This window comes from Phyllostomus hastatus, unplaced genomic scaffold, assembly GCF_019186645.2.
Source record: "Phyllostomus hastatus isolate PE091 unplaced genomic scaffold, TTU_PhHast_1.1 phas_scaffold_11, whole genome shotgun sequence".
NCBI lineage: Eukaryota > Metazoa > Chordata > Mammalia > Chiroptera > Phyllostomidae > Phyllostomus > Phyllostomus hastatus.
In genome coordinates this window covers 5,405,008-5,425,851 of record NW_025334005.1, presented here as the reverse complement: position 1 = coordinate 5,425,851, position 20,844 = coordinate 5,405,008, and the positions used below count along the sequence as shown (strand labels likewise).

General features: G+C 52.9%; 3 protein-coding genes and 1 pseudogene across 8 annotated transcripts; 1 reads left to right on the top strand and 3 right to left on the bottom strand.

Annotated features, from left to right (window-relative positions):
* Positions 1-822: 822 nt before the first annotated feature.
* LOC123829235 lies at positions 823-1,415 on the bottom strand (annotated as a pseudogene).
* A 184-nt stretch (positions 1,416-1,599) lies between these two features.
* Positions 1,600-5,390, bottom strand: LRRN4CL (LRRN4 C-terminal like). The gene is made up of 2 exons (XM_045855086.1): positions 5,015-5,390; positions 1,600-4,515 (listed from the first exon to the last, which is right to left on the bottom strand). The coding sequence occupies exon 2, from the start codon at positions 4,508-4,510 to the stop codon at positions 3,794-3,796; it is 717 nt and encodes a 238-aa protein (XP_045711042.1). The 5' UTR covers positions 4,511-4,515; positions 5,015-5,390; the 3' UTR covers positions 1,600-3,793.
* A 441-nt stretch (positions 5,391-5,831) lies between these two features.
* BSCL2 (BSCL2 lipid droplet biogenesis associated, seipin) lies at positions 5,832-19,815 on the bottom strand. Of its 6 annotated transcripts, XM_045855152.1 has the most exons (13): positions 19,690-19,780; positions 19,339-19,418; positions 17,387-17,602; positions 15,322-15,638; positions 13,377-13,458; positions 9,289-9,432; positions 8,062-8,196; positions 7,783-7,880; positions 6,795-6,936; positions 6,575-6,641; positions 6,402-6,473; positions 6,217-6,297; positions 5,832-6,075 (listed from the first exon to the last, which is right to left on the bottom strand). In XM_045855152.1, exons 3-13 carry the CDS (start codon positions 17,459-17,461, stop codon positions 5,933-5,935), a joined length of 1,356 nt encoding a protein of 451 aa, XP_045711108.1. In that variant the 5' UTR covers positions 17,462-17,602; positions 19,339-19,418; positions 19,690-19,780; the 3' UTR covers positions 5,832-5,932. The 6 variants fall into 6 exon arrangements, with proteins under 6 accessions (XP_045711108.1, XP_045711113.1, XP_045711109.1 ...); XM_045855157.1 differs by lacking the exons at positions 19,339-19,418; positions 19,690-19,780 and adding an exon at positions 19,799-19,815; XM_045855153.1 differs by lacking the exon at positions 19,690-19,780 and having other exon boundaries at positions 19,339-19,672.
* On the top strand, positions 17,932-19,393 carry GNG3 (G protein subunit gamma 3). Its single transcript, XM_045855159.1, has 3 exons — positions 17,932-18,203; positions 18,551-18,650; positions 18,901-19,393. The coding sequence occupies exons 2-3, from the start codon at positions 18,552-18,554 to the stop codon at positions 19,027-19,029; spliced, it is 228 nt and encodes a 75-aa protein (XP_045711115.1). The 5' UTR covers positions 17,932-18,203; position 18,551; the 3' UTR covers positions 19,030-19,393.
* Positions 19,816-20,844: the final 1,029 nt, after the last annotated feature.

Sequence of the window (20,844 nt, the reverse complement as noted above, 5' to 3'; positions counted from 1 at the left end):
TTAGAATGGAAGGGCAGATAAAGTGTTTCTCAGATAAGGTCAAGTTGAAGGAGTTCATTATCACCAAGCCCTTATTATATGAAATTTTAAAAAGAGACTTATCTGAGAAAAAGAAGATAAAAAACATGTATAGTAAAATGACAGCAAACTCATAATTATTAACAATCACACCTAAAACAAAACCAAAAGAAACTAAGCAAACAACTAGAACAGGAACAGAACCACAGAAATGGAGATCACATGGAAGGTTAGCAACAGCGGAGTGGGAGGAAGAGAGGGAGAAAAGGTACAGAGAATAAGTAGCATAGATTGTAGGTAGAAAATAGACAGGGGGAGGGTAAGAATAGTATGGGAAATGTAGAAGCTAAAGAACTTATAAGTATGACACATGGACATGAACTAAAGGGGGGAATGTGGGTGGCAGGGGGTGTACAGGGTGGAAGGGAGTGAAGGGGAGGGAATGGGACAACTGTAATAGCATAATCAATAAAATTTTTAAACATTTAAAAATTTTTTTATAACTTTATTTGGGCCAAACTGATGGCATGGAGCAAGACTTCAAACACTCCGTAAGTTTCCTTTCTAAGGGAAGCCTGCTTTGTCGATCCCCACCTCACCCCCCAGCCCCAGTAATGACCTCATTAAGCATTTATACTCCTGCTGTGTAGTCCTTGTTGATTACTTAGCCCAGGACATAGGCGTTTACTAGGAGGCATAGTAAAAATAAGTCACTGATACTGATAATGTATACACTAGAGGCTTTTATTTTTTGAAGATTTTAAGAACATTTTTAATGGTGATTATTATGTTGACATTTGTTTCTCATTCCACATCATCCTCAGCCAAGCTCTGAGCACTTACAATTCCCTGGCTAATTGTTTGAAGCTTAGCCAGAAGCATCTGGGACACCGGCGGTGCGCAAGTTTGCTGCAGCACTTGCAGGAACTGCCGTGGCCGTCCGCACACCACCATCGCGTTGGTCAGCTGGTCTACACCCTTTTCATGTTCACCTCGGGCTAGGAACTCTTCCCCAAGCTGTATCTCTTCAAGGAAGAACTTCCAAACAGCTTCAGCATCTTTAAGGTCAGGTAACTTGGAAAGGCCAGCTCTCTCTTTGGCAAGCTTTTTGGCAAGTTTCTTTCTTCGTTTTCGCAGCCTGTTCTTGAAGTTGGGATCACTCGGTGTCTTGCGGTCCAAGTCGATGCAGTACCTGAGAAGAGGGCCCCGCACACGCCGGCAGTGATGGCGCTGCTCCGGCCCACCACCTTTTCTCGACCGCGGTGAGGGGTCGGCCGCTGAGGGGGCCAGAGAAGAAGCCGTTGGCCTCGAACCCGCGGAGCGGAGCGCACAGCTCAAACTGGCTTTTGCTGCGAAGGAAAAGGAAAGGCCGAGCACACCATTTCCGGCCCCGTCATCCAAGCCCCCCCACCTCCCTCGGGCCGCCCGCAGCAGTCTATACACTAGAGACTTTTAGATGATTAATGCATATTTAATCATCACTACAATCCATATGATACAGGTACCATGATCAGTCACAGGAAACCGACACAGGAAGATGAGATAATTTACCTAAGGTCACAAAGCTGGTACCCGGCGGAGCTAGGATTCAACCCCTAGTGACTTTAGTGAATGGAAGTGTGTGTTCACGATACACCACTATGCTGGGTTGCCTCTCCAAGGTGGAGTGCAGCGCGTCAGCCTTGAAACTGGGAGACTTGGGCCCAAATCCTATCTCGACGTCCTACATGCAGCTTCCAACCATTTAGGACCTCAAATTTCTCATCTGTGCAAAGGTCATACCATCTGTTGAAATGATTGTAAAGATTGATAACACATGGAAAGCGTGTCTTTTTCAATGGAGTTTATTGGGATGACACTGGTTAACAGAATCATACAGGTTCCAGGTGCACAATTCCACAACATAGCTGTACAATGTATTGTGTTAAGTATGTCTTTGATAGTGAGGTAGTTAGCCCTCGTTATTTGCAAATGGATAAATGATGAGCATACAGGAAGCAAAGTAAAAAGGGACAAAGTATTCACTGGAGTGTGATGAGCATATTCTATATAACAACTGCGTTCTAAATTTATTCTAGAAGTCCAATAATAAAAGAATGATTAACTTGTGTAGGACTGCCTCTTTGACCTACTTCCAAGCAAGTACCGTATAGAAACATGAACACGTGAGGATACACAGACAAGCATGTCCATAGCAAACACTGAAGACAGCTTAAATGTTCCAACAGAGTGATGGCTACTGTCAGTTAAGGAGTATCTTCCTGGGGAAAGTTATGCATCCTGCCCTGGCTGGTGTGACTCAGTGGATTGAGTGCCGGCCAAAAGGTTGCCGGTTCGATGCCCAGTCAGGGCACATGCCTGGGTTGCTTGTGAGAGCCAGATGGATGTGTCTTCAAGTCACATGGATGCTTCTCTCCCTCCCTTCCCCTCTCTCTAAAAAGAAATAAAATCTTCTTTAAAAAAAAAGAAAGTTATGCATTCTTTAACATAACTAAGGAGGCTATGATTTACCAAGAAGGAAAATTCTGCATAAGAAACAACGTGAAAAAAGAAAATATTTGTATCGCATAGAGATCCACTCTGCTGCAAGACAGAAACATCTTGGGGAGGAGAACATTCACTTTCTATGATTCAGTATTATGTGAAATTTGTGCTACTTTTATAGTTTAAAAAGTATTGTAAGAACTTTGAATCTCACTTTTGGAAAAAAGAGTTATAAGACCAATAAAAGTAAGGATTATACTCTTTAGCAACCGATTCACTTAAAAAAATAAATTCAGCCCTGGCTGGTGTGGCTGAGCGGGCTGAGCAGAGGCCTGTGAACCAGGGGGTCGCTGGTTGATTCCCAGTCAGGGCACACGCCTGGGTTGGGGGCAGGATCTAGGTTCCAGCTGGGGAAGTGAGAGAGGCAGCCAGCTGATGTTTCTCAAGCACACATGGATGTTTCTCTCCCTCTTTCTCTCTCCCATCCTCTCTGAAAATAAATAAAAATCTTTTTAAAAAAAATCTAAATTACGTGTACCACTCTGAAAAATGGGTGTGTGGGCAGAGAGTTGAAAAGGATTGTGAAAAGTTAAATGTTTCCCTCTTGTTTCCGATCTAATACTGCTACAGGGGTATACAGTAAACACCAATTGTGGGGGAAGAGGAAATCCCCTGGTTTTATTATTATCATTTTTTTTAACTGGCAAGCTTGACCCAGACAGCAGCTTGGGGTGTCCTCTCTTCTCCACCCCATGCCGGTCGTTTATGCCCACGGGCATCCGACACAGGTGTGCGCAATCTCAGTGTCTAGACAAAAGGCAGGGGGAGTGGTGTCTGGCCCCAAACTCCGCTCCCCCAGCAGCTCATCCTCGAAACCCCGCTGAAGCCACCCCCCGCGGCAGAGCCCTTCTAGGGCGTCCGGCGGGGGTTGCTAACTACAGCCAACCGGCCAAATGTGGCCCGGCCCTCATCTGTCAGGTCCCTGGGCTAAGAATGGTTTTTACATTTTTATAAATGGCTACCTGGTCATATAAGTACCTATATGTCTTCGAGTCTATCCTCTGGAACCGCAAAACCGAAATTGGTCACTATCTTGTCCTTTGAGAAAAGCTTTGCCGACCCTGTTTCTCTACTCCTTCCCAACTTCAGCCAAGGGAGCACAAGTGACAGCCTGGGACCCGTGTGAACTCTCGCCCGGAGCGCCGGGCAGCCGCGGCCCGCACCTCCTCCCGGAGCTCGAGCTGAGCTCCTGGGTGGGAGCTCCGCGCGGCCCAGAGGCACCCCGGCTGCTTCAGAGCCCCGCTGCGGGCGGGGTGGCGGGGCGGGCGCGGCGAGGGCAGCCGCAGCGCTGGCGCAGGCAGAAGTGCCAGACCAGGGCGCCGCAGCTCAGCAGGGCCAGCGCTGCGCCCACGCCTACGGCCGCGTGGACCAGGCTGCGGGGCCGGAGGGGTACGGCCACCCGGCCGCACGGCCCGAAGGCAGGGAGGTCCGCACCCTCAGGGCCCTCGCCACCCTTCCCGGGCACGCTGCTTACACCCGCCGCGTTAGCGGCCACCACGCAAACCACATACACGCCCCCGGGCTTCAGCCCCTTTAGTTCTGCTCGGCGGAAGGTAGAGTTGAGGAGGGGGCCCTTCTGGGGAGGCCCGCTGCCTTCCCAAAGCAGCAGCCAGTACTGGTGGACCGGGGAGGAGGGGGCACACCAGTGCACCACCGCGCTGCCGTCCTCTGCCACCACGTGCACTTCTCCCAGGCGCGGTGGGGCGGGCGGCTGCGCAGGGCTGGAGAGCCCCGGGCACAGGCAGGCCGTCGGGCCCGCCCTCTGCAGCTCTTTGCACGGGACCTGCAGGTGGCGGCAGCGGTCATAGTCACAGAGGACAGCAGGCAATGGTGACCGCGTTATCTCATCTCCCTCTTCTTCTGAGTCTTGAGGGGCCAAGCGCTGCGCTCTGAGAACCAGGGAGAAGGCGACGGCCAGGAGCCACAGAAAGCAGGGAACGCCCAGCATGGAGTCTGGAAGGGGAGGGGATGCTGAGTTAGGAAAGGCTGCTCAGGCCCCACCTTCCCAGGCCCCCTGGCTCAACAAGACCCCTGGGGACCAGGGGACACTACTGGGGACTGAGAGAACAGGAAAGAGGAGGGAATGAGACCGACACACTCATTTGTCAACCGATTTCTGAGCAGCCTATGTGCTAGATTTCAGGCGAAAAAGAATAAACTGTGGCCGCACGGGAGGCAGCTGTGTGACCGGCAAGGTAGGAAGCGGTGGAAACAGTTAATGAATAAAGCAAGTGCTGGGGGAAGAAGAGGAGGAAAATATTTACTCAGCTGAGAGAAGAAAAGTGGAGTAATCCCCAGCTGCTACGCAGAGAAAAGATCTCAGAGAGAAGGGGCAGAGAGAACAGAAGCAGGCAATAGGGATCTCACAGCCCACTTGTCACTGGAGGCCTGATCCTTGCCAGTTCCCCACCTGCCCCTCATCCTCCCGGGCCACCCGCCAGCAGCCTCTCACCAGTGTGGGGGCCTTGGAATTCGCCACCAGACCTCCGTGGGTTTCAGGCCCAGCGGTCCCCAGGAGCACAGGCTGCGCCGTCAGGTCTTGCGTCTTCCACTTCAATTCTGTTTTGCCTCGAAACTTTTATACCCTTCAGCTGTGATGTCACTACCTCGCCCCCCTCCCCCTGCCCCCCTCTCCTGGGGAGTGCCAAGAAGAGGGCTGGTCCCTTCAGAGGGTCTGAGTCACAGGGCCAGGCGTGGGGGAAGCCACACGCTTCGGTTTCAGCTGGAGGCCAGGATGCCTGGGTTCTGCAAGGGGACTGGAATGTGGAAAGCAGCCAGGAGCTGAGAAACCAGAGGCTAGAGCATGTGAAGGGATGAAAAGGGACACAAGGGAGGGGGCCACCTGGCTGGTATTGGAGAGGAAAACAGCTGTGGACAGCATGTGGCTTGGGCCACAAAATGCTGTTTTGGTAAAAATCCTAACACTTCCCTGGCTGTCATTTCCTGCCTTCTGCCTCCCCACGGACATAAAAGGAGGGGTGCAGAGGCCTGAATGATGTAGCCCAACTCTCCAGACCCGCCCTACACTATCCCCCTCCCCAGAGGGAAATAGGAGTCACGTGGATGGAAAAGGCCAGAGAGGTCCTCTCTCCTTGCACTCCTGAGGCTTGTGAATGAAAACAACTGTATTTAATCGGGGTTTGGAGGCCCCTCCCTATCTGGCCCGAGAAGACAGTCTCTGCCCATCGGGGGTGGCTGGTGCCTGGGGAATACAAGGTTTTCAAATGACCCTGAGTCAAGTTCAAGGAGTCAGCGAAGAGTCAGGGAAGTCACTGGCAAGAATATAGTTTATTGGGAAAGCCGCAGACGAAGGCGGAAGGGAGAGAGCCCAGTGTAAAGGGCTGGAGTGTGGGTCTCTGCCCTGTTCTCTTCAGGAGCTGGAGCAGGTGGGGTGCCGCTGGTGAGAGCCCCCAGAGGGGTCAGAGCTGCCCAGGGTCTCCGGGGCCAGGGCAGGGGCGGAAGCAGGCAGGTTGGCCTCGGTCAGCAGAGCTGCGTCTTCCCAGGAGCCTGAACCTGGGCCAGGGGAGGGAGAAATGACATTCCAAATGGCAAATGAGACAACCAGGGGCCCCTCGCCCCCACCTGGTGCAGCTTCCTCTCCACCCTCATGCCACCGCCCAGCCCACCCTGCTCCCTATGCAAGGGGTCCCTCACCGTCACTGGCCTCCGGCTCCAGCTCTTCCTCTCCGCTCTGGGGCTGCTGATCTGGTTTTTCCTCCTCAGACAGCTGGGTCTCTGCAGCCACAGGGGGCGATGCAGAGGTCAGGCAAGAGGCTAAAGGGGCAGGCTAGGGGGAGGCAGGAGGAAGGGATGGACGGAGGATGGCCGCAGCACCATACCTGTCCCTGAGGGGTCTTCGGGGCTCTCACCGTCCTCTGTGACGTCCGGCAGCTGGGTTGGCTCCTCCTGGTCTTGGGACAGAGGGCAGGACAGGGCCAGGATGGCTGCGCCTGGACTCACACCGGATGGAGCAGGATCCCCCTGTCACCCAACCCCCAAGCCCCACCGTTACCTAGCCGACGGGCTGCGGTCCTTCCCTGGGTTTCCTTCCGGGGCACGTCCCTTTTCCGGATGTTCACCTGTGGAGGACACTACTCAGTAGCCAGGCCTGACTTCCCTCGCCAGGGATCGGGGGCCCTCACACCTGGGGGGGGCCCCAGTGCGCCCTGGCCCAGGCCCACTCCCAGTCACAGAAGAATCACAAAGGGCCGGGGAAAGGGGCCCGCGGCGACCTGCAGGGCGAGGCGGTGGCGGGGCCAGATGCCACCCCACATCCACTGCATGTAGCTGAACAGCACGATGACGCTGAGGAAGGTGAAGTTGCTGGCAACACCTATGAAGGCGCAGGTCATGGGGAAGTTGTACAGCAGGTACCTGAGGCAGGAGGGAGGGACAAAAAGGTAGCGGTTCCGGGCACCAGCCAGCCTTCTCCGGAGACGGCGGCTCTCAACTCTGGCTGCACACCAGCATTCCCTGGGCGGCTTTCGGAAAGGCTCACGGCGTCCTGGCCGCTGCGGCTCAGGTGGTGGGAGCGTCGCCCCACACACCAGACGGCTGCGGGCTGCGTTCCCTGTCAGGGCACATGCCTGGCTTGCAGGTTCAGTCCCCCCCCCCCCGCCCCGGTCAGGGGGCACGTGAGAGGCAATCGACTGACGCTTCTCTCCCCTTCTCTCTCTAAAAACCAGTGAGCACACCCTTGGGTGAGGATTAAAAAAAAAAAAAGGTCTGATGGCCAGAGGTCAGCCCAACAGATTCCAGTTCGGTTGGTCCGGTGTGGCGGCCCAGGCATCAGTGTTTCTAAAAAGTTCCCCAGGGAATGAACGAACAAACAAAACCAAAGTAAACTCCCGGAGGCAGACAAAAGATGGGTGGTTACCAAGGGGAAGGGGGCCGGAGGGAGGGCAAAATGGCTCAAGGGGCTCGGTGGTACGGTGACGGGTAGAAAGGGGCTGGGCGGTGAGGATGCTGTAGCACGGAGAGTGGTGAATTACAATGTTGTATACTCGAAATGTTAGAAACCAGTGCTGCAAAAGGAAGGAAAGAAGGAAGGAAGGAAAGAAGGAAGGAAGGGAGGGAGGGAGGGCTCCTCAGGAAGCTGATTTGTGCAGCCTGGGTTGAGACCCTGTGGCCCATGTAAAACCTGTTACCTTTGCTTAGGACCCCCTTTGCTTAAGGGCAGCCCCGGGAGAGCCCCCAAGGTGTGCTTTGGTGGTTCCTCACCTGAGCCCAGAGAAGTGGGCGTGGATGCGGAGGTAGGCTCCGTACAGCTGGATGCGCTTGCTGTGTACTTCGATAATCGCTCCGGTGGTGGGCACATACTGCAGGGTTGGGGGCGGAGGGGTGGCAGCCGCATCAGGCCAGGACCCTGCTGCTGTCAACGCGAGGCCCGCTTCCAGGCTCTCTGTTGCTGCTCCCCACTTCACTGCGCCCAGAGGCTCCTCAGGGAGAACCCTGGGCTTGTGGGGAAGGCCATGTCCTCGTCTCCCTTCACCCACTTACCGAGTTTTCTCTGTATTCTGGGTACAGCTCCACCTCCAGGAGCTGCTTCTGCTCTGCAAACCCGAACAGCAGCAGGCTCGAGAAGACCAGCGTGTCGAGCATCTGGAGCAGGTCTGAGCGGTAGTGCAGCATCACCTGCCAGGGCCGGGAGGGAGACACCGGGGTCAGGCACCCCCAGGTTCTCACGGGCCGACCCGGCCCGCAGTCGCCCCGGAGCAGTCCCGTGAAGGCTGCTTCTTCCTCGGGTCCCCTGCTCCCTCGCTCACACCTTCTGCCACGCCCCGTCCAAGTCTCGGCCCAGTCGTTCCAAATGCTTGAGGGACAGCCCTGCCCTTCCCAACCACATGTTTCTGTCCCAGAACAAGGAAGGCCGCTCTTCCTAGAAACCTTCCCAGGTTAAGCCTAACACTGTCTCGGATCTGCCTTTCCCCCAGAGAGTTCTAAAATCCGGAACAGATCAAGGCCCAGGGTACCACCTGAAGCTTTGTTCCCTGCATGGACATTCGGGGATTTGCTTCATGATGTGGTTCTGCTGACAATTAAGAATGGAGCCTTCCTGGCTGGAGTAGCTCAGTGGATTGAGAGCAGGCTGCGAACCAAAGCATCACAGGTTCGATTCCCAGTCAGGGCACATGCCTGGGTTGCAGACCACGGCCCCCAGCAACCGCACATTGATGTTTCTCTCTCTCTCTCTCTCTCTCTCTCTCTCTCTCTCTCTCTCTCTCTCTCTCTCTCTCCCCCTCTCCCTCTCTAGAAATAAATAAAATCTTAAAAAAAAAAAAAAAAGAATGGAGCCTTAACAATGACTGAACACCCACTATGTGCTAATAAGCACTTTACATTTCTTCACTGAACCCGGACTAGTCTTGCTATGCGGAGTTACTATTATGCCGCTTGTAACACTTTACCTCCGGTAGGGTTAGGTCAGCTGTCCCCCAGCCTGTGTGTTTCTGAGTCGGGGTGTGAGCCCAGGTTTGTCCGGCTCCCAAGGAGCCCATCGTCAGAGCAGTTCCACTGCAGACTCGACCCCGAGGCTGGACCATGCCACCAGCTCTCTGGGGGGTGCTTGTCTCGCTCACTAACCCCACTCCTCTCCCCTGTACTGATGCATCTGTGACCTCACGGCGGGGGGTGTTTCTTTCCGAGGGCCCACCCCAGCTTCCTAGCTCCCGTCGCCGTTCTGCACGCCCTCACGGGCGGAAGACCTTACGGGCCTTGCGCACTTACGGAGCGGGAGGAAGTGGAGATGATGCGTCCGCCTCGGGTGTAGCACGAAATGGTGACCAAGAACATGCCCAAGCCTTGATTCACGGGGGACTCTGGCAGCTCTAGCTCCAAGGTGACACGGTACGGCTGTCCATACATCAGCACCTGCCCGAGGCAGCCACAGCGCTTGTCAAAACTGCTTTTATTTTACCTTATTTTTTTTGTACTTGTCTGAAGGGGCCTGACAGCAAAAACACGTATTTTTTAAAATTATACTGTCCCTCTTCCACCTCCCCTCTAACCCTCTAAATACTTGGCCACAACCCCCTGGGTTGGCCTCAACAGGCCTCTCCACCTCTCAGCCCAGGAAGGTGCTGCCCCCTTCTGGTGGCTGGATCCTTCCCACTTCGGAGATTCTGAGACCCGAAGCAGACTGGAGCTGCTCTATTCTAAGAAAGGGTGTGTCGGGTTTCTTTTCCAAAAGTGAACCATCCCGCTGCCAACTGGGCCATCTGTGACTCAGGCCCGTCCCCGGGAGGCCACCCCGCCGGCCCGGCCTGCCTGCACTTACATTATTAATTAACCCAGTGCCGGAGTGCGCACCACCTCCCTAGCCAGCTCGGGCACCATCCCTGGTGCTCCAGGCCCACTTTCGGTCACTGTGGGTCCCTCGTCTTGGTCCTGTTGTTAGAACCCTGAAACCCCCAGTGGGGAGACTGCTTCCCTGGGATTAGTCTCGGAATGTCACCGACTGGCCACCGACACACCCTGGCTTCTCCTGACCATTCATTCCTATGCTCCTCTGACCCTGTATCAACTGTTTCCAATGTCACGACCCCCTTGGGGTGGCATATAAGAATCCCAGGGGCGGTGGTAAGACTTTTTTTTTTTTTGCTATTGCGACAGATTTTTAAAAATATTCTTGTTTATTCTATTACAGTTGTCCCAATTTTTCCCCTTTTGCCCTCCTCCACCCAGCCACCGCCCCCCCCCCCCACAGTCAATCCCCACACCATTGTCCATGCCCAGGGATCACTCATATGTTTGTTTTTAACCAAAGAGAGAATGGGGTTTTATTAAACGTTGAAAAACATTGCCCCAGCCCACAGCGAACCAGCTCTAAAAGCTGCATATGGCTATGAGGGTCCTCTGAGAATTTTGTCACTGGGGTAAAAGGTGGAATGTGCTGATCCCAGTCTTTATACGGATTCTTATTTTCAGTCTGAATTATCTGTTGAAGAATGGGTTCCACGAGATTCCTAACCCCCTGTCTAGGTCAGATGAGACTAAAGCAGTTGCTTCACTGAATTCTTTGCAGCATTAAAATACTGGGTTGGCCAAAAAGTCTGTTTAGTTTTTTTTCTGTAAAATTAAAGACACGTTTTTCATTTTCACCAGTAACTTTATTGATTTGAATATTTTTAGTGTGTCGGCTGTCTCCTGCTATTGGCTTGTAGTGGGCGGAGGCCAGGGGTGCTGCTAAAACATCCTCCAGTGCATAAGACGGCCCCACGGCAGAGAATTATTTGGCCACAAATGTCAGTAGTACCAAGGAACTTTGCAAACCACTTCTGACACGTTCAATCAGTCACAGCGCCTTCTCCACACACTGCACAGATCATGTTTTCGCATTTCTGTTGAGTTTTTTACCTTTCTTGAAACAATAAAGCATACTAAGCTCAAAATGTTGTGTATTTTCTTCCATCTTCAATATTCAAATGACTGCACAAAAATTCACCAATTTTGATGTTTCTTGAAAAACGCACATGGATATGACAACCATCGTAATACAATAATACAATCTAACAAGATTGTTTTGACTGAAGTTAAGGACAACCAAGCACTACTACAGCCATCATGTGGAAAAAACTAAGCAAACTTTTTGGCCAACCCCACAGTCCTCCGGGCAGATTTGGAGGGAAGTAGGAGTGACTGACTGCTCACTCACGGTACGGGTTTCTCCTTGGGGCGGGGAGAGCTCCAGAATGGATCATGGTGACGTCTGCCCAGCTATGTGAATGCATGCTTTAAATGAGTGGATTGTATGTAATGTGAATTTTATCTCAATAAAGATGTGTGTATATATATTTTTCATATATATACATATATACAAAAGCAATTCTGTCTAAATGAATGTCATCTCGAGAGAGACCTGTGGAGTCTAGTATCAGAACCTTGCGAAGGACTCCACGCCCTTGTTCCTGTGTACCTGCCCAGTGGGCAGAGTCTCCCCTTCTCTCCCCGACTCCCACACAGTACTCCCTCTTCTCTGAAGGTCTGCAGTGAGCCTCGCCATCTCCAGTCTCACACTGATCTCTCCAATTCTTCACAAACTCTTCTGAAGTGCAGAATCTGCATCTTACACTTCGCTACTTCATACAACGTTCAGAAGTTGATCAATCCTGCGAGCTCCCTGAAAGCAGGATTGCGTCTCCTGTGTTTAGCGAGGCGTTAGCTCAGCAGACGTGTTACTTCATCCATCCATCCACCCGTCCATTCAAAACTGCCCACTGTAGATGAACAAAATGATCGACCTGCTTCAGCTATCAGGGACTTGGGCCGGACGTCGCCCCTCGCCCTTCCGCCCTTCAACCTCCTCTTCCTTCTTCACCCAGCAGCCTCATGCCCGACTGCCTGAGGCTCCCTGCAGCCCACTGGGGTGCGTGCCACGGGCAGTCACACAACCGCACGCACTCTTGCAGGCACGGATGCGCCGCGGCTTTGTTTCTGTTCCGCTCTGCATATTCCGTCTGTGATCAGTATTACCGCTGCCCCGAAGCCCTCTGAATCAATGTCCTCACAGAACATTCTACCAGAACCTCCGAGTTCCCTTCCGGAGTAGCAGCACGACAGTGATAAACCTCTGCCTCACCGTGCCCAGCGTGGCGCCGCTGCGCTACTTGGAACTCTTCCGCTTGGGGCCCACTCGTGGGACCCGGTATGTTTTTGATAATGAACTGCTACCTGGCAAACGACAGACATCCCAGGAGACACAGTTTGTCAGGTTATCTGTGTTGCCAAATGAGGCCGGTCTGCACCCCCACCCCGGGGAACCCCAAACTCTGCAGCTTACACTCTCCCGGTCACAGTGACTGTTTATTTGTATCCTGTGTTTTCTGTCTTTGAGTCAGTGTGGTCCCAAGTATCATTTTTGAAAAATAATTTCCGGCCCTGGCTGGCGTAGCTCAGTGGATTGAGTGCGGGCTGAGAACCAAAGTGTTGCAGGTTCAATTCCCAGTCAGGGCACATGCGTGGGTTGCAGGCCATAACCCCCAGCAACCGCACATTGATGTTTCTCTCTCTCTCCCTCCCTTCCCTCTCTAAAAATAAATAAATAAAATCTTTTAAAAAAAGAAAAATAATTTCCAAATGATTTTGAAACTCTTCAAGTAAGTCTGCCCACTGATGACGTGGCTGACAGACAACTCAGAAAACTCTGGCGACCAGACATGATGTCGCCCCTCCAGTCCTCCACCGGCCTTCTGAGGTATGCGGGGACTGCACCCTTTCTCGGAGTCTAATAAAGAAGGATGAGTTCCTATTCTGTGTTTGTTGGGGTTTCCAGGTCTGTTGAAGTCACACTGGCATCTGGCTCGTCCTGTGACACAGTGCCCTTTGGAATGGTAGGTTACGAACATTTGTCACAAGTTTCATAACTTTACATCCAAGCTTTCAAAACTCTTGGGTAGATTCCATCCTAGTCCAGTGGAATAGCTGGTTTGTTAATTTAGGTTCATTCGGGTCTAAAACACACCTCATGCCGTCGATACGGACTGGCTGAAACAATTTGAGAAGGAGAACATTGCTAACACTGGCAGGAAAGAACAATCCATACAATTTATTTAGACTCTAATTTTTTCTTTAGATTCCCTTTCTTTGCTTCCTTCTTTCTGGGTTGTTTTTTTGTTTTGTTTTGTTTTGTCTTGTTTTTGTTTTTGTTTTGGTTGAATTCGTCCAGATGGCATTGGTTCACAACTCCCCTTTTCCTGAGAGCCTCCCCTCCTTAGTCTCTGTTCCTCAATCCTGCTCTCCAGGTCTTTCTCAAGTTTTCCTTTTGATTCCAAGTCATCAAAGCGCTAATGCGACCTCTGTTTAGCTCCCATACTCACCCGATCACGTCCGCCCTTAGCGAGGGACACGTTGGCAACAGGGAAGGAGCAGAGTAAGGAGGCAGAGGGGTCACAGTCCGTCCTAAGCGAGGAGGAGGATAACACTGCTAAGTTACGGAGTCTGCTGCACCTGTCCGTGCCCCACCTTGGCCCCCTAGCACTCCTTCCTGTCCCCCATCTCTTTCCCCAGAACAGGTACCCTCCTCTGTTATAGACAGGGAGCAGAAACCCAGCCAGCAGATTCAACTGATTATTTCATTCTCTCCTGGCTACTTCAATGTATCTCCTCTCACAGAGCAGGCGTTCTTAAACCGGAATCTATAGACACTGAGTTGGTAAGTTTCAGACTTAAGTGGTTCTCACTTGGGGAACTTGATAAAAATGCAGATTCCTGAGTCCCACCTCCAGATTCTGATTCAGTAGGTCTGGTCTGGGGCCTAGCTGCAAACAACTCCTCCAGAGGGATCCACGGGTGGTCTTTAAGAGGCTCAGGAACCCCCTCAAGTTATAGGCAAACTTGTAGCAGGATATGCATGGGCATGGAGCTACACTTTTATGGCAGGAAGAGCTGTAGCTTCTGTGAGATCCATACCTCCTAAAAGTTTAAGTAGCTCTGCTTTAGAAATTACAGCTCATGACGGGGGACTCGAAACAGGGAAAAAATATTCTGGACCACTGATAATGCCGTTATTGGCATCTCTTTTTTTTTCCTTTTTTAAAAAAGATTTTATTTATTTATTTTTAGAGAGGAAAGGGAGGGAGATAGAGAGAGAGAGAGAAACATCAATGTGTGGTTGCTGGGGGTCATGGCCTGCAACCCAGGCATGTACCCTGACTGGGAATCGAACTTATGACACTTTGGTTTGCAGCCCGCACTCAATCCACTGAGCTACGCCAGCCAGGGCTGGCATCTCTTGATTGGTCCTATAGCCATTGTTAAGACACAGGGAGAGGATGTGGCAGGGTCGGTAAACTCGGGGAGTTCACATACCTTGCACCTTGTGTTTCCATAATCTCTGCTGTGCAGCAGACTATGGGGAATGGAAGTAATGTAAAAGGAAAAGTGCTGCTTTCCTGACAGCTCCTCTAGCAAAAGCCAGGTTAGTTTCATTAGTCTGCTGTGGCCCCGAGAGAGGTCTGATCCAACCTCAATAGAACTGACACTTACAATGCCTAGAAGGGGAATTAAAAAAAAAATTCTTTTAGCCCTGGCTGGTGTGGCACAGTGGACTGAGTGCCAGCCTGAGAAACAAAGGGTCACCGGTTCAGTTCCCAGTCAGAGCACATGCCTGGGTTGCAGGCCAGGTCCCCAGTAGGGAGCATGTGAGAGGCAACCACACATTGATGTTTCTCTCCCTCTTTCTCTCTCCCTTCCCTTCTCTCTAAAATAAATAAAGTCTTAAAAAAAAAAAAGAACTCTGGGCCCTGGCTGGCATGGCTCAGTGGATTGAGCATGGGCTGCGAACCAAAGTGTCTCAGGTTCGATTCCCAGTCAGGGTACATGCCTGGGTTGCAGGCCATGACCCCCAGCAACAGCACACTGATGTTTCTCTCTCTCTCTCTGTCTCCCTCCCTTCCCTCTCTAAAAATAAATAAATAAATAAAATCTTAAAAAAAAAGAACTCTGCAATTTTTTTTTAAATTCTTTTAACCAGAAGTAGAAATAGGATACTAGACCCCTATCACCTGAAACCTGATTTTTATTTTATTTTATTTTATTTAAATTGTTGTTCAAGTAGTTTTCTGCCTTTTACCCCCATCCCAGCCCACCCTCTCCCCGAAACCTGCTTTTTAACCTGGGGCTGTGAAAGGTAAGAAGTTACAAAAGCACACAGGGCCCAAGTTTCCTCCTCTGCAAACGAGGGGGTTGAACTGAATAAGCCCTAAGGGGCCTTGCAGCAATTCTCCCACAGATTCCTCTACTAAGATGGAGGACCCCTCTCACCTGTAGTAGAAATGCACGGGGCTGAGGTGGCTGACTGTCGGCATGTAGGAGTAGTAGAAGGAGCCATAGAGGAAAACGGACACCCAGAGCAAGAGGAGGATGGTACAGAAGAGCACCCCAAACTGCAGTAGCAGCTTGCGGGCACGGCCCGCCAAGACATGGCCCACCTCCTGGACCCACAGCAAGGCAGGTACTGGCGGGTCATTGACCACGGCAGCAGGTGTGGCGGGTCTGGCCCCAGGTTCGGGCTTCGAGTTCCTAGCTGTTTTGCCACCTGGACGCCATCCCTGGCCATGAGATGAGGCAGATGGTGGTTCCTGGAAAAAAATAGAGAGGAGGAAAGAATAGCTTTTTTCTGGGGGTTGGTGGGGACAAAAGGATAGGTTACTGGGCTGACTTTGAGGAACTAGAGACAGCAGAGTCTTTGTTTCATACGGCCTTTCTCCATATGACTGTGTGTCTCAGCCAATTATCCCTTCCCTTTCCTCCACTGTGCTCTGTTCACCCCCAGTGCCAGAGCTCCTTAGTTGAACTGGTCCTCTTGCCACCTGATTGTGGGACAGGCCGCCTTGCTACTCAATCACAGCAACACAAAACATACAGAGAACGAGCGCCTTAAAATTCTTAAGGAGTTTTCACACACACGGTGACACTGAATCCACACTGCGAAGTACTGCACTGAGAGAAAGCGTGAAGTGACTTGTGCCTAAAGTTGCACAGCCAGACTCAAAGCAAGCAGCGGAAGCGCAGTCACAGCTGCCTCCCAAGTTTTTCCTCTGGTTCTGGAGCCGCACTCGCTCCCTGACCCGCCTGCGCCTCACCACAGGCAGGGCGTTCTGCAGACTACGGCTGCTCCGCACCAACCCCCTACGGCTCGCGGGTGGACGCGGCACCTGGAGCCCCCGCTTAATTACTCCGCTGTAGAAAAAGCCAATTCGCCAGCTGCCAGGGTTCTGCACTTACCAGCATCTCGCGCTGCCTGGGGCAACGGCGAGAGGGACTTCCGCCTCCCGGGCACGCCCCACCCCCTTCCGTAGACAGCCAATGTAGCCCCGGGGCGGGGCCTAGCCCAGGGGAGGGGTCCAAAAGTGGGCGGAGCTAGGCCCAGGGGCCCGGCTGTTCAGACTGCGGAGCTCCCACCTCCGCGCACTCCTCGCTCTTCCTCCTCCGCGGTCCCTGTCCGTCCATCCTCCTGTTACCACGACCAAAGGAGATGGGCACCTCCCTCCAAGACCCAAGACATTCCCGGGACATGCTATGAGTCAGCAGCACCCACCTCGGCCTGCCTCTCGAGGCCGCAATCACAGCCGCCCACACCTGCACCACCGGCCATTTAACCCCCAAAAAGGGAGAGAGAGAAGGGCACCCAGCTGGCGCTGACCTTTTCGCCCACAGCTCTTTGGGCCTGTAGGCATCCAAGATAGACAGTATTCGCCCAGAGAGCACTGCAGTCTGCAGGAACCTGTGCATCCTGCGCGTAGCGCCGACGCTCTGGCTGTGCCGTGTTCACAAGCATTTCAGCCTGGTGTTTTTTTCCTCTAGCTTTAGCGATGCGTGATCAACTTCCTCCGACCCTAACTAGACTCCTTCAGAGTCCGCACAGCCCATTATCTAGACAAGGTCTTGGAAGGCTGTGCCTTTTATTTTTGTATGTCTATATTCACTCCAGATATGAGCGCTCAGAGTGCCCTGGCCAGCTGGCTCAGTTGGCTGGAGCATCTTCCCGTTCACAAAAAAGGTTGTGGGTTCCATTCCCGGTGGGGGGCTCATATGGAGGCAACTGACCGATGTTTTACGTCCATGCTTCTCTCCTCCCTCTCTCTCTTCCTATCTCACAACAATGCTTCTCCCCCGCCCACCATTCTCTCTGAAATCAATAATTTTTAAAAAATATTTAAAATTACTTAAAGAGCTCTCAGGGGGTAAGGTCAGTGTGGTGGGCATCTTTACACCCCCAAAGCAACAAGCACAACGATGCTCTTAGACCAGTACTCCCACACCCCCCACCCCAAAAGCCCATCTATTTCCAGAAACATCCATGGACTCTCCCCACAATGCACCCTACCTCTTCTTTGTCCGATTCTTTGATCTGGTCTCTGAGCACCTCTTTCCCCCCAGATTCTTCTCTTTGGTCTGCCATTTCTTTAGATATTTTCCTGACGTACCTCGCTGCCCCTGGATCTTGCGCTCGAATCACTTGTAGCTAGAACACGAAGTGGAGATCCAGAAGCTGATACCTGTAGCTCGTCACATTTTCCTGGATATGGGGAACGGAGGGTCCCTGGGAGAGAAACGAAGATTCATGTGATAACTGCTGTGTCAGAGTAGAGGGAGGAGGGGGATGATGGGGGCCACTGCCCAGCTGATGTCAGATTTTCAAATGAGCAGGGTACCCCACAGCCAGTACAGACTCCACTGCAGGGGCTGTCACAGGTCCAGACCACCCCATTTGAGGGGGAAGTCTGCCTGCGCTTCAGCTCCTCTGGGGAGGGCTCTAGGCGACTCGGAACGCGTACAATGGAGGAGGGGCAGATATTGAGACAGTAACAGTGGGAGTGTGCACAGGGGCTGCAGGCAGCAGCCAGGCTCCCCCACTGGCCAGGCAGTTGGTATGCTCCAGGATCTGAACAGCTCCTTCTAGCATCCTTCATCTGCAGGTACCAGCTGTCTGGGCAGTGCTTGAGCTGCAGAAACTGGGACCAGCCCTCCGCAGACCACTGACCGGACCCACCCAGTGGCCTTCTCTGTATTAGCAGCTTCTGCTGCTGCATCAGGCACTTTCAGCTGCAACTCCCTGCAAGGTGGGCACCCATCTCAGGCAGAAGGTCTTCGTGTACCCCACTGACTCTGCTCCCCAGGGCTTCGGCTGCCTGTGGCCTCAGGTGAGTCAGGAACATCTTGCTTTTCCCTGTTGGGGCTCAAGGGGGCAGGTGGGGATTATGTACCCTCCCCATCAGGGCGGGGCTCCTTCTGGGTGAGGCTTCCAAAAGAGCTGCGAACACATGGCTTGACAGCTGAACAGCCTTAAATCATTTGTATGTCTAATGATCTGTGGCCTGGGCTCATTTCCTCAGCTGAGGAAGACCGGGATGGGAAAGTCCACTGGAGGATGGGAATAAGAAAACAAAATATCGGGGCACATGGCCCCAACCTTATAAAGGCTGGACGAGTGTGCATGGAGGGGGCCTGCGGTTGAGATTGCTCTGAGCTGTCCCTCTCTTTTCTCCAGGATGAAAGGGGAGACGCCTGTGAACAGCACTATGAGTATTGGGCAAGCCCGCAAGATGGTGGAACAGCTTAAGATTGAGGCCAGCTTGTGCAGGATAAAGGTGGGTGGGACCCTGAGTCCCCTTAGTTGGCCTGGCTGTGCTGTATGTTCCCAAACCTCAGAATAAAAGATGCTTCCCCACACCACTTGACTCCCTGAGATCAGGGAAGGAGTCCCAGGCTCTGTTAGAAGAGGTGTCCCCAGGCCTCTGTGGGGGATGAGGGACTGGAAGACTGTCTTAAGGGAAGGGAAACTGCAGTCCCTCTCAGGGGTTCTGGTTGGCTAATAGTTCCCTCCTGGCTGTGCCCCAGGTGTCCAAGGCAGCAGCAGACCTGATGACTTACTGTGATGCCCACGCCTGTGAGGATCCCCTCATCACCCCTGTGCCCACTTCGGAGAACCCCTTCCGGGAGAAGAAGTTCTTCTGTGCCCTCCTCTGAGCTGCCAGGTCCCGCTCACAACTCACCTTATCCTCTCGTGAGCCCTTCCTTAGGTCGGTAACTGTCATCAGCCCTTGAGGGTCCCTTGCATACTCTTCCTGGCCCTTGCCTAAACCTGTGAGGTTATCTGAAGCACAAGGCCCTCCCCTCACCTATCTGTCGACCCCCACTTCCACGCCCACCGGGGGCACCCTTTGCCCCTCCCACAACAGGGCCACCAGACTCTTGCCAGATTCCTGCCCGCTTCCTTCTGTGACCCACTCACACAATGGAGAGAGGGATGGGCTGGGTGCTTGCTCCCAGTCTCACCTGGAGCTATTGGAAGGGTAAAGCCATTTGAAGAATAAAATCATCCATAGTCTCAGAGGTACAGCTCCTGTGTTACAGTTCTTGGGGGAGAGGATCATCAGTCATTAGACGTGGGTGTGGGTGTGGGTGTGGCAGTTGAAAGGTTGCCACAGAGAATAGGGCCAGTCAAAGCAGGTTAGACAGTGTCTAGGATCGGAGATCGGTGGGGTTGGGGGGACAGCAGCCGCGAGAGAGCATCTCAAGTAAAAGGATTAAGTTACATTAGACATTCAGAGGCTACAGAGAAAACACACACACACACACACACACGAGGGTAGTGAACAATGAAGGCAAGTGAAACTAAAAACAGACCGAACGGGGTGGACTTAAAGAGGTATTCGGGAAGGCAGCCGCAGACAAGAGGAACCCAGCACGGAGGGGAGGAGCTCGGTTCTAGTTCCTGCAAAGGGGCCGGTCTTACTTATAAGATGGCCGCGCCCACAGAGGGCCCTTTTCCAAGATGGCCGCCGCCACGGGACCAGCGCCAATATGGCAGCCCTGCGTCACTGCGTTTCACCGTTCAGGGCTTTTCCGCCAACCCCAAACTTAAAATGGCGGCCCCAGGCAGCTAAGAGTTCTCAATATGGTCCCTTCCGTGCTCGTCTGATCTGCCTCAAAATGGCTGCCCCGCCCTCGCCAACATGATACCCATTCCCACACCTCCTCCCAGAGTCTGGAAGACCATGTCCCCAAGATCCGGATGAAGGCACACGGGAGGTTACAGCCTAGGATCATGGGAGGGGCGACCGCACCAAGCACTGCGTAGCAGGCTCTGGTCGTGCAGATCTTGCGAGGAGGCAGCCTAGGTTTCTGGATTGCAGAATAGAGGCACCCTTCGGAGCGTCAACGGAAGTGTGCCGTCAACATTGGCGCCGTTCATTTCGGGGTGCCTTTCCTCGTTACCTTCTGTCCCTAGGAGTTGGATAAGCCCCAGGATTTTTTCGGGGAACTGGTGTTCACGCTGTTTCCACCCCCCGCTCAGGAGCATTTTCAAGAAGAGATTTCCCGCCCCCAGTGTGCTTACGACCCGTGTAGTGGTGCAACATGCTGCCTGGCCAGAGGCCAGACCTAAGACTTCACGTCTCACGAGCGCCTCAGGGCTCAAACCTGGCAGGCTTATATGCCTCAGAATGCCTTTCTAGAAGCCTTTTCCTCCCAAGGGTGAACATACTGAGGTGGGACCAGGGTCGAGGCAGAGAAGGTTAACAGTCCCATGATGTCTGCTCCTATGGATTGTCAAGACCCCCCAAACTCAGGGATACATCCTTCCCCGGGCGGAAGCCTAGGCCAGCTGATGTTTTGTGCCTGGATACTTTTGGCAGGGGGTTGGGGGGCAAGGGGATGCCTTTAGAAGTAGGAGGATGACCTGTATTATATAGATAGCCCATCACCCCCCGGGGTTCCCCACACCTTCACACAGGAAGACGGGAGGGAGCTGGGAAAGGAACCAGGCTGCCTTCCTGAAGT

Bases quoted from the DNA above. Each gene is read 5' to 3' on its own strand.
- LRRN4CL (XM_045855086.1), bottom strand. From the start codon at position 4,510: ATGCTGGGCGTTCCCTGCTTTCTGTGGCTCCTGGCCGTCGCCTTCTCC.
- BSCL2 (XM_045855157.1), bottom strand. From the start codon at position 17,461: ATGGCAGACCAAAGAGAAGAATCTGGGGGGAAAGAGGTGCTCAGAGAC. The intron at 6,642-6,794 runs GTCGCCGCGGGC...TGTCCTCCACAG, and splicing joins GCCACCGCCTCGCCCTGCAG to GTGAACATCCGGAAAAGGGA. The intron at 6,474-6,574 runs GTAACGGTGGGG...CTCTGTCCCAAG, and splicing joins GACCGCAGCCCGTCGGCTAG to ACCAGGAGGAGCCAACCCAG.
- GNG3 (XM_045855159.1), top strand. From the start codon at position 18,552: ATGAAAGGGGAGACGCCTGTGAACAGCACTATGAGTATTGGGCAAGCC. The intron at 18,651-18,900 runs GTGGGTGGGACC...GCTGTGCCCCAG, and splicing joins CCAGCTTGTGCAGGATAAAG to GTGTCCAAGGCAGCAGCAGA.